The sequence below is a fragment of the Octodon degus genome, unplaced genomic scaffold (genome assembly GCF_000260255.1).
Source record: "Octodon degus isolate 3935 unplaced genomic scaffold, OctDeg1.0 scaffold00080, whole genome shotgun sequence".
NCBI classification, from domain to species: domain Eukaryota; kingdom Metazoa; phylum Chordata; class Mammalia; order Rodentia; family Octodontidae; genus Octodon; species Octodon degus.
This window is the reverse complement of record NW_004524656.1, coordinates 8,244,059-8,254,359: the sequence shown is the minus strand read 5'-3', so window position 1 is coordinate 8,254,359 and position 10,301 is coordinate 8,244,059. Positions and strand designations below refer to the sequence as shown.

Here is a 10,301-nt window from a genome sequence, read left to right as displayed (position 1 = left end):
AAATATTTCCCTTCAGAAAATTTAAGAAATGCAGGTATATTAGGCCTTTTTTCTTTTTTCCTTTCTTGAACTCACTTTGTGGCCCAGGCTGCCCTCAAGCTCAGCGGCCTCAGCCTCCTGAGTGCTGGGACCACAGACATGCGCCACCACACTGGCCTCAACCTAAATTTTCACAAGGAGGACCTGGAAGAAGGAAAGCTTACTGCTTGTGAGCACTGGAGCTAATCAGAACTCCCCAAGGAAAATCTAAATTTGGTACAAATTCTCTATAATGAATGTGATCATTGTGTATACCTAAAAGACTCAATAAAATCTGAGTTGGGAAAAAAAAAGAAGAAATCCTAAATTTACTGAGTTTTGGTCCATTTTAGGTATACACAAGGATCACATTCATTGTAGGGAATCTGTACCTGTACGTGATGTATCTCGCTTCTCTTTGCCGAGCCCCTCCCCTCCTTCAGCCCTTCTTCCCCTATTTATTTACAAGAGCTTTGTTTCCATTTTTTCCTTCTATTCCTTTATCTTTGTCCCTCCTTTCCTTCTTCCCCCTACACCTCATTCCCCTTTAGTTTAAATACCTGGCCAAAAGTACTCAGCTGAACAAGCTCAGTCCACACCAACAAACCCGAATAAGCACTAGGTTTTCCTCTTCAGTTTCGGGGACCTGGGTCTCATTCCGACCCCTGGGAATAGCCTAATTCGGGGACGAGCCAGCCAGTGGCAGAGATTCCTTGTCTACATGGGTCACGTCCCCCCATAACAGGAGCACACTCCTGACGTGACCTCACGAGGCTTACCCATGTACCAGCTCCTGGGAATCTAACCTGAACACACCAGTTATGGTTTGTGTCTAGCTGTCCCCCAAAGTCTCATGCAGTCATGGGGCGGCTTCCGGAGTCCGTGATGGATTCCTAATCCAATGCTGGGTTTATGGGTGTGAGTGCCCTGGGGCAGACACTGCACACCAGTGTAAGGAAAAGGGGAGAGGCTAGCCGCAGCCTGAGCTGCTGCCACGCCCTTTGTTTTCTCTGCTTTTCTTCAGCCACCTTGCAAGGCTGCTCTCTGCCACGTGCCACTCTGCCTTGAGCCAGCTGAGTATGGACTGAAACCTCCCCTGACTATGTGACTTAAATAAAGCTTTCCTTTCTTCACTTTGGGTGTTGGGTATTTTGTCCCAGCAATGAGAGAAGAGGAACCAAGACAACATCCGAAAGGCCTTCACAGCTAAGTCAGCCTCCGCAGTTGAGGGTTGCAAAGACAATGCTGGACCCGTGAGGCTGAACCCTGGAGAGCTTTCGACGGTAGCAAAGAGCTCGCTGCGGCCCATAGGTTTTCCGCCACTGGCCTGAGCCATTTATTTGGCAATCATTTATTACACAGAGACCAAAGCCCATGAGACCATATATATAATTTTATCACGTGGGTGTTATCAGTCACTCACAGGACACTACAACCATTCTATTACACCAGCCAGGGGAGACCAAGCTGCTCGCTGTTAGGAGGAACCAGGGCCTCATCCAGTAGGTGGGCTTACTCTGTGGAGAACAGGGGGAGCTCTCAGATGAGACACTACAACCAAATTAAGAGAAACCCTAGGGAAGTGCTCCCTAGCCCCGACCTACAACCATCAAGGCATGTATGTAGGCAAACAGTTTTCGTAATGAGTTAAGAGCATGGCGCTGCTCAGTGAAGGGTCCATCTAAGAAAGTTACCTTCAAAGATAGATCAGAGAGGCCGGGGAAATAGCTCAGTGGAATAAGCGCTTGCCCGGCAAGTGCAAGGGCCTGAGTTCAATCCCTAGTTCCGCAAAAAATAAATAAATAACAAAGATAGATCAGAGCAACCAGTAGTATAACTGCCTACATTCCTCGGGATTGAGCTAGAGTGACACAAGAAAACTATACAAAGCATACAGTACTTATTTACGGTCACTGTACTGCCTGTTTTGTTGTTCTTGCATGTTTTATTTTTTATTTTATAGTTTCTTTGAATCCAGTCTTCACAATGAGCTCTATCCTCAGCCCTTGTCAAAATATTTTATTCTGAGCCAGGCATGGTGCAACACATCTATAACCCCAGCACTTGGGAGGCTGAGGCAGGAGGAATGTTGCAAATCTGAGAGCAGCCTGGACTATAAACTGAGCTCAGGCCCAGCCTGAACTGCACAGCAAGATCCTGGTACCAGGGATCAAACTCAGGATCTAGTGTTTGCCAGGCAGGTGCTTATGCCACTGAGCCATCTCCCCAGACCAAAAGTTTCATTCTGAGACAACATCTCACTAAATTACCCACACTGGTCTTGAGCTTAAGATCCTCTGGCCTTAGCTTCCCAACATGTTGGGATAACAGACATGGGTCTGTGTTTTCAGTTTCTTGTTTTACTTTTTGGTTTTGGGAGGTTTTGTTTTGTTTTGGAGACAGGGTCATGTTATGCAATTCAGGCTGGCCCAGGGCCGGGGAGATAGTTCACTATGGTAAGCACTTGCCTGGCAAGCTCAAGGGCCTGAGTTCAATCCCCAGTTCCACCAAAAAAAAAAATCAGGCTGGCCTTGAACGTACTATGTAGCCAAGGCTGGCCTATAACTCATGGCAATCCTCCTGCCTCAGCCTCCCAGGTGCTGGGATTATAGTTGTGCAATACTTTACATGGTGTGGGTCCATGTTTTCTGTTTATTTCTTACGCTTTTTTGTTTCCTCCATATACAGAGCACCAAAGGATTCTGAATATACATTTAAAGGGGAAACAAAGGCGGGCTGCAGCTAAGTGGAAAGGGTGACTAAGTAACATATAACAAAAGCCAAGTCAAGAATTATTCTTCTCTATTGAAAATGTTTTATAAAATTTCACTTTTAGAGTCTTTTTTAGTGGTAAAGGTAATATCTTAGACTTAGTTTGTACATATATCTTGTTTCTCTAATAAAAGAAATGTTCAGAGGATGAGGGCAAAGCTCCCCCCATAACAACCTACAAGACTCTAGAAAAACAGGATGGAGATAGAAAAGACAGCTATGAAACAGGTAATTGATCTAAGTGACTTTACTGAGATTCTAATTTCTTTTTTTTTTTAATTTATTTTTATTTATTACATTTATTTATTGTGTGTGTGTGTGGGGCCAGCTCAGCCCACCAGGGGGCGGGGCTGGCTGGCATGTGGTGCTGGAGGATCCAACCGAGGTCCCTATGCTTTGCCAAGCTTGTTTCAAGTAGGTGCTTTAGACCACTGAGCCATCTCTCCAGCCCCTGAGATTCTAATTTCTATTAAATTCATCTTTCTAGACTCTGGAGGGAAAAAGAAGAGTTAGAAGAGACCATCTCTAAAGTCTCTTCTGTCCCAAATAAATCAACAATTGTCTATTGATTGAGTATATTTAATTTATGTAAAAAAAAAAATGATACTCTTACAGTGTGAGAAAATGTTACGTTGTTAAAGTTGACCAAACACTTTCCTATCTCAAGAAATGTGTCAGAAAACAAGTTATTTGCCCTTAATCAAAAATTAAGCAAAAGGGAGGCTGGAGAGATGGCTCAGTGGAATAAGCGCTTCCCTGGCAAGCACAAGGACCTGAGTTCAATCCCCGGTTCCACCAAAAAAAAAAAAAAAAAAATTAAGCAAAGAAGGGCCGGTGATAGAGCTCAGCAGACTAAGTTCTTGCTTAGGCAAGCACAGGGGCCAGGGTTCGATCCCTGGCACTGCATGCCATGCCAGCCCCATCCCTGGGCATGCTGAGCCAGGGATGGAGTATATGGGCATGGTGATACACACCTGTAATCCCAGTGCTGGGGAGGCAGAAATCAGGAGGATCACTATGAGTTCGAGTTGCGTAGTGAGACCCCCCACACACACACACACACAATAAAGAAAAATTAAGCAAAGTGAGTTTCTAGAAGCATAAATCTGAGAGCCTCAGCGCTCTGCTTTGATGTTCCCTGATGTTCACCTGTTTCATGCCCAATTTCATTAAATGGCCTCTGAACGCTTCATATCCTGCTGGTCTACTGGATCCAACCCTCACTCATCCTAGGCCTTGTTCCCCAGGCACCAGGACATGTGACCTTGAGTCTAGTCTTTGGATGACCCAAGCTCGCTTTTGCTTCCCAAAGGCCTTTGCGCTTGCTTGCCACTCCTTCAGTGTCTTCCAAAGCTTCACAGGCAGCCTTTTCCTCCTCATGCAGGTCTCAACTCAAATGTGGTCACCTTGCACAAGCCTTGACCAGTCAATCTGAAACCACACCCCCATCTCCAGCCCATCGATTTTCTACTTTGTATTCATCATATTAAGGTTTGGGTTTTTTGTTTGTTGTTGTTATTGCTGGTGCTGTTGTTCTGTTCTACTTTAGCATATCTCTGTCTACCTCCACCCTTCTGAAAGCAAGCTCCAAGGAAATAGGTGCTTGTCTCTCTTCTTCATTGGTGCCTTCGAGAGCCCAGAATAGAACCTGGCAAGTATGCACTCAGTAAATATATGCCGAATGAATGAATGAATGAATGAATGAATGAATGAATGATCCATCCCTTGAAAGAAATTTTTTAGGTTTATTTTATAATTAGACTTGTAAGTAGAGAGCCTCTTTCCTTTCAAAATGTTCATTTTGTTCTCTTTTATGCCATGAATTAGAAAACATTAGCCAGATTGATGCTTGGAAAATAAAAACAGCACTTCTGGCACAGAAATAACTAGTCCAGGCACCTCTGGCTTGAGCCAGATTTATGACTTTCTAGGGAGTTGGCACCAAAGTCTGAATGTTAAAATAAGCATCTTTGATGTTGGAAGTGGAACAGGGGTATTTTGACTAGAAAGACTAGTCCTAATCGGTCTCAGCTCTTCACAAAGTTTCAACAAACTGAGTAACCCCATCACAACCATACCAAAAAGAACTTAGTCATCTTTCAATTGTTACTGCACTGGGGGGACAGGGGGACCTATCTTCCTCAAACGTATCTAATGCAAATCTTGCTTTCAATTTCTTTTTGACATAATTCTTTCTTCCATTTACCCCTCAGTTTTCTAAGGGGTCAAAGCATTATCTCATGTGCTTTGTAAAGCTCTTCCTTAGAGGCACAAAGAATACTTTTAGCCCACTCTGAGCTGTTCTCACGAAAATGAGCTTGAAGCAAAACACACAGCACACAGAAATGTACTGACAGGTGACTATTTGAAATGAGGCAATAAGGAACAATGTTTTTCTCCGTGTAATATTTAAAGTTAGGAGCCCTGACCTTGGCCTTCTGAGTGGCGCGCTGTGCTTGCAAGTGCAAATGTGTTCTTAAGCTTGTGAGAACAGTTTCACATATTTTCCCCCAAATTTAAGTGATGCTCAGAGAAAAGACTGCACCATCATCAATGTGACAAAAATCAGTTAATACAAAACGTAACGAAGCACTCAGGAGGCTGAGGCAGGAGGATCTCCCTGAGCTGTAGGCCGGGCGGGGCTACATGGTGAGTTCAGAGGCAGCCTGAAATGCATAGTGAAACTGCCAGGAAGGGGGGAAAGGGGTGGTGGGAGCGGGCAGGGGGAGGGAGGGAGGGAGAACACACTCAAGGCAGCCCAAAACAATAGTCAGTGTTCATTTTCATTAGCTAATTCTCATAGCTATTTTTTAAAAACTTTAATGAATGAAAAATTGCTTTAAATGCTAATTTTGTGAGATTATCCAGTCCATGTCCCATCAGAAAGTGGCCCTAGAAACAGTAGTAAACTTTTCTTTCAACTATAAAAGCATATCATGGGCTGGGGAGATAGCTCAGCAGTCTAAGTACCTGCCCGGCAAGCGCAAAGGACCCAGGTTCAATCCAGAGCCAGCCACCGAAACAAGGCATATGGCACATGCCTGTAATCCCAGCGCAGGGAAGGCTGAGACAGGAGGATCACTACAAATCTGAGCTGCATAGTGAGACCCTACAGCAAATAAATACATACATACATGAAAGATTTAAAAAAAAAAAAAAAAAAGCATATCATAAGGATGACTACCTGTACACAAGATTGATGGCCTATGCAGTCCTAAACTCTTCCCAAGGGGTAAAATGCAGAGAAGGGGCAGTATGTCTCACTCACCCTGGTTGCTACAGTACTTAATGATGCAAAGGACAGAGGTAACTCCTATTGCATACTTACTGTGCATGAATAGCTTTATGCACATTATCACAGTAGTGAGTCTCCATAACGCCCAAACTTGTCATCCCATTTTACAGGTAAGAACAATGCACAAAGAAGTTAAATAATCCCTCACGGTACCAAAATCACCCTATTATTAGCAGCAAGATTCAAATCACATAGTCCCATCTCCAGTTGAAGCACTCACAACAAACCAGTAACACGCATATGACATATTTGCTGAAATCCAGCTCAAAAATATTTGACCAGGGGCTGGGGAGATGGCTCAGTGGAATAAATGCTTCCTTGGCAAGCGCAAGGATCTGAGTTCAATCCCCGGTTCCGAAAAAAAAAAAAAAAATTTGACCAGACACTTTATAGACATGTATATTTTTAAAATGCATAGAAACCGTGTCTGCTCTTTGTTCCTGTTTATCCAATTACTTTGAAGGTCTGATTGGGCACAGGAAACAGAACACAAACAATCTGAAAGTTAAAAAAAAAAATCTTTTTTTAAATATCTTTAATTCTTGGGGGCTGGGGAGATAGCTCAGTAGATAGCACTTCCCTGGCAAGCTCAAGGGCCTGAGTTCAATCCCTGGTTCCGCAAAAAAAAAATAAAAATAAAAATAAATAAATAAATAAATATCTTTAATTCTTTACAGTGTTCTACCGAAAGAACAGAGAACCTTAGGTTAGAACGCAGAAAAGAGGAAATCAAAAGCAGGTAGCACAAAGACAAGGTGAGCCGCTTCCCAAAGTACGTCACAGACGACCTGCTCCTGTGCAGGGCTCTGCAGTGACATCGCCAGCACTGCAGTGACGCTGCCAGCACAGAGGGGAGCTGGGGAAACTGCTGCAAAAGCGTCCCCTTTGTGCTACAGACTTCAGCCACTCCAGGGTCCTGCTCCAGGAAGTGTGAGAGTTAACAGGAGCCGGCAAGGCCAGCTTCACCACTTACTGTTGGATGGGAACAGGACTGGTCCATGAGTGAAGTTTTACTTCAGCCTCTTAGTCCTTGGAATGGGCCATGTAAGAAAGTGAGGATAAATATTTCTCTCATGTTCAGAAAGTACCAATAACCTGATCTCTGGCCAACACAAGTATTATCTGAATCACCTAAGTCTGATTTTATATATAGTTACAGAAAAATCCAGACCGATTAGCTGGGGGATGGGGAGGACGAACACACACAATCACACAGTTCAAACACATAAAATAAAAAATAATACAGTGTAGAAACAGGCTAAAAAATAACTTTTTGCTTCCAACTGATTTGACTACAGACAAATGCTGCATTACACAGGGAAAAAAGGCTTCCTACCTGAGCAACGACAGCAGCAGCCCCTGCACTTCTAGTACCTAGGCACCTTCCCCACCGTTACATAACCAAACCATGGCATTAATAGGCCTTCGTGCATCATGTCAACAGCTGCAAGGCACATCTGAGCTGTCAGCAGTTGAGCACCCCTTCCAAAGTGCATTCAGATAAGCAAAAAGCTGGCCAAAATATGTTCACCGTTCCTCTAGAGCACATGACAACTCCTTGTGAATTAAGCTTAACTCATGTCGTCACAGTAATTTACGCAGCAAAAGATAGGCCACTTATAACTGTAAGGCGGAAACTGCACACTGCTACAGAAACACAAACGAATGCTGGTATGATCTCCTCACACATGCAACTCATTGTCCAAGCCATTTCAGTCTCATTCAAGAGTTTGAATATTTCCATACATAGGAATTGCATAACCACACACCACAAATGATTAAAGATAAAATCCAAACAAACAGTGACACCCATTAATAAACAAGCCAATGTTTTAAATGCTACAGTCCTAAAAGACACCAAGGTCTCAGAGAAAAATACACACACACACACACAGGCACACACACACAGTGCAATTTACAAAGTGGGCAGATCAGCCATAATTAGGCACTAGCTTGCTGACTACTGAAGACAGAAATGTTTCTTTTATATATAAAGTCAAGGGGTCCCGGGAGATGGCTCAGTAGACTAAGCGCTTCCCTGGCAAGCACAAGAATCTCAGTTCGATTCCCGGTTCTGCCAAAAAAATAAAATAAAACACATATAAAACCAAAAATCAACTGTTTGTAATTATATTTACAAAAACATCCAAGCTTGTCTGTTATAAAGGTTTTTCTTTTTCTGATCAATATTCTGGTATATTCAAGGTTGGAAGATTTCAAGTTTCGTTAAATCAGAGAGACAAGAAATCAGACAACCAACCAATTAAATCATGGAGCCCATTCCCCAGAGGTCAGAGCAAAATAATCACAGAACGCAGCTTGGGAGAGAGGTGGGTAGCAAAACAAGAATCAAGGCATATTGTCTATAAATATAAATTTGGCTTGGCTAATGGTAAACAAAGTCTGCACACACTCCAGGGTACAGAGGGACAGTCTAGGCTCAGTCTACTCCCCCTGAGGGTCTGAAGATGACATCAGGGAGCCCTGGATTTGGGTGTCTCATTCAGGTCTGATCTCCAGACTGGAGGCCTTCTGATAAAAACTGACAAAAGGCTGAAGAGGGCCCTCCAGAGGAAGTGAAACTGATCCATCAATTCACCACAGCCACCCGACGGCCACCCTTGGTAAGAAGGTCCCATGCAGTCTGAGAGAGGGGCAGCTGGAAGGAACTTCTGGGCTGCAAGTGAGCAGGACAGAAGGCCTAGATAAGCCACTCCCCTCTGAAAACAAGCCATAAACGCAAATAAAAGCCAAAACCAGGTAGGTCAAGATAAGCAAAGGCAAGGCTGAGGAGATGAGGAGAATGTGGCTTTGGTAGGAAACAGCAGCAGCTTGTAAGGGCTCTTCATTCCTCAGCCTGAGGGAAAACACGCTGCAGTTTTAAACGGAATGAATGACTACATTAAAAGTATTCGCTCAAGTGACATACTGAGCAAAGAAAAACTGAGAGGTAAAATGGGCTTCGTGAGTTCCATTAAAACTAAAAGATTCCCTTGATATCCTAGATGCCAATATTTCCAATAAAGACTATTTCCACATTTCCTCCATTAAAAAAAAATAATGCACATGTGTGTATATATATATGGCTTCCTAATTGACCTTGGCCAATTTCACTTCTACAGCTCCTCAAATCCCTTAGGAACCAAAGGGCCCAGTAAGTATAATCCCCTGGTGCCTGCACTCCACGGTCACAAGCTCTTCCGTCACCACCGAAAGCTCACCCTGAGTTCTCATAAAGCCCACAATTCCAGACCCTCCAAAGACTAAAAATAACCAGCGACCCAGCTCTTCCCAACATTTTAACCCTTGATTAGCTAGTGCCACCCTAAACCTGGACCTCCGCCCCCACCGTGGGGCCGCCGTTCCCCAGGGTCCTTCCGACCTGCACCCAAAACAATTTTTCCCCACAGTTCCCCATTTCCCTCATTGCATCCTCCAACAACCGCGTCTCTCCCCAGGCTTCCTCCCTTCGCACCATCTATCAGTTGTAGATGATCAAATGCGGATTCCTCTCTGTCGTGAGGCACCGGGTTCCTCATACTTCCCAGGGCCCTGCACCCACGCACGCCCCGGTCCGTGCCCTGCAGTCCCGGCCCCGAGAAGCCCAGGTCTGCCGGTGTATGCCCGCTGCCCCGTGCTCCAGGTCCACATCTCGTAGCTCCTGCCCTCATTCGCGGCTCATTCTCCAACCGCTGGTTCCGGGGTCCTCTGGCTCTACAGTCCGCTGCCCCGAGGGTCGCAGCCTCTTCTTCCCAGGCCCCCTTCCACTGCCCTCGCGCGGCCCCGGACCCTGCCCGGCGGCGGCTCAGTTCCTGGGTCTCGGGGCTCCGAGCCCCCCTGCGCTGAGGAGTTTCCACTCGGGTCCGCGGCGCCCGGCGTCCACGCGCCTCGACCCGGACTGACCCCGGCCAGCCGCCCCTCGCCCCGACGCTGCCCAGTGCGCGGACGCCCCTCGCCGCCCCGACCGAGCCCGGAGCCCCCGGAGTCGCGCACTGCCCGGCGCCGCCGCACTCGGACTGTCCCGGGCTGCGCACCCCCGCGGCCGCGCGGCCGGCGCGCCGGTACCTTGGCCTTGGTGACGAGGTGCGTGGCCCGCTTGACCACGGCGAAGTTGCCCTTGCCGATGGTGCGGTCGATCTCGTAGTAGCCGATGCGCGCCGGCATCGGCCCGCGGGAAGCCGGGGCTGAGGGGCGAGGCGGGCCGGCCGCGGGGGGC

At 46.0% G+C, this 10,301-nt stretch overlaps 1 protein-coding gene across 3 annotated transcripts in view; it reads right to left on the bottom strand.

The window, feature by feature from the left end:
• Sik3 (SIK family kinase 3) overlaps positions 1-10,295 on the bottom strand; it is a 260,504-nt gene extending 250,209 nt beyond the window's left edge. For 2 of the 3 annotated variants that reach the window (XM_004636480.3, XM_023721083.1), the window contains exon 1: positions 10,151-10,292. In XM_004636480.3, the coding sequence (XP_004636537.1) occupies positions 10,151-10,249 (99 nt within the window). In that variant the 5' untranslated portion in view covers positions 10,250-10,292. Of the gene's footprint in view, positions 1-10,150 lie in introns of all 3 variants that reach the window. The other variant, XM_004636479.3, reaches the window with a different exon arrangement.
• Positions 10,296-10,301: the final 6 nt, after the last annotated feature.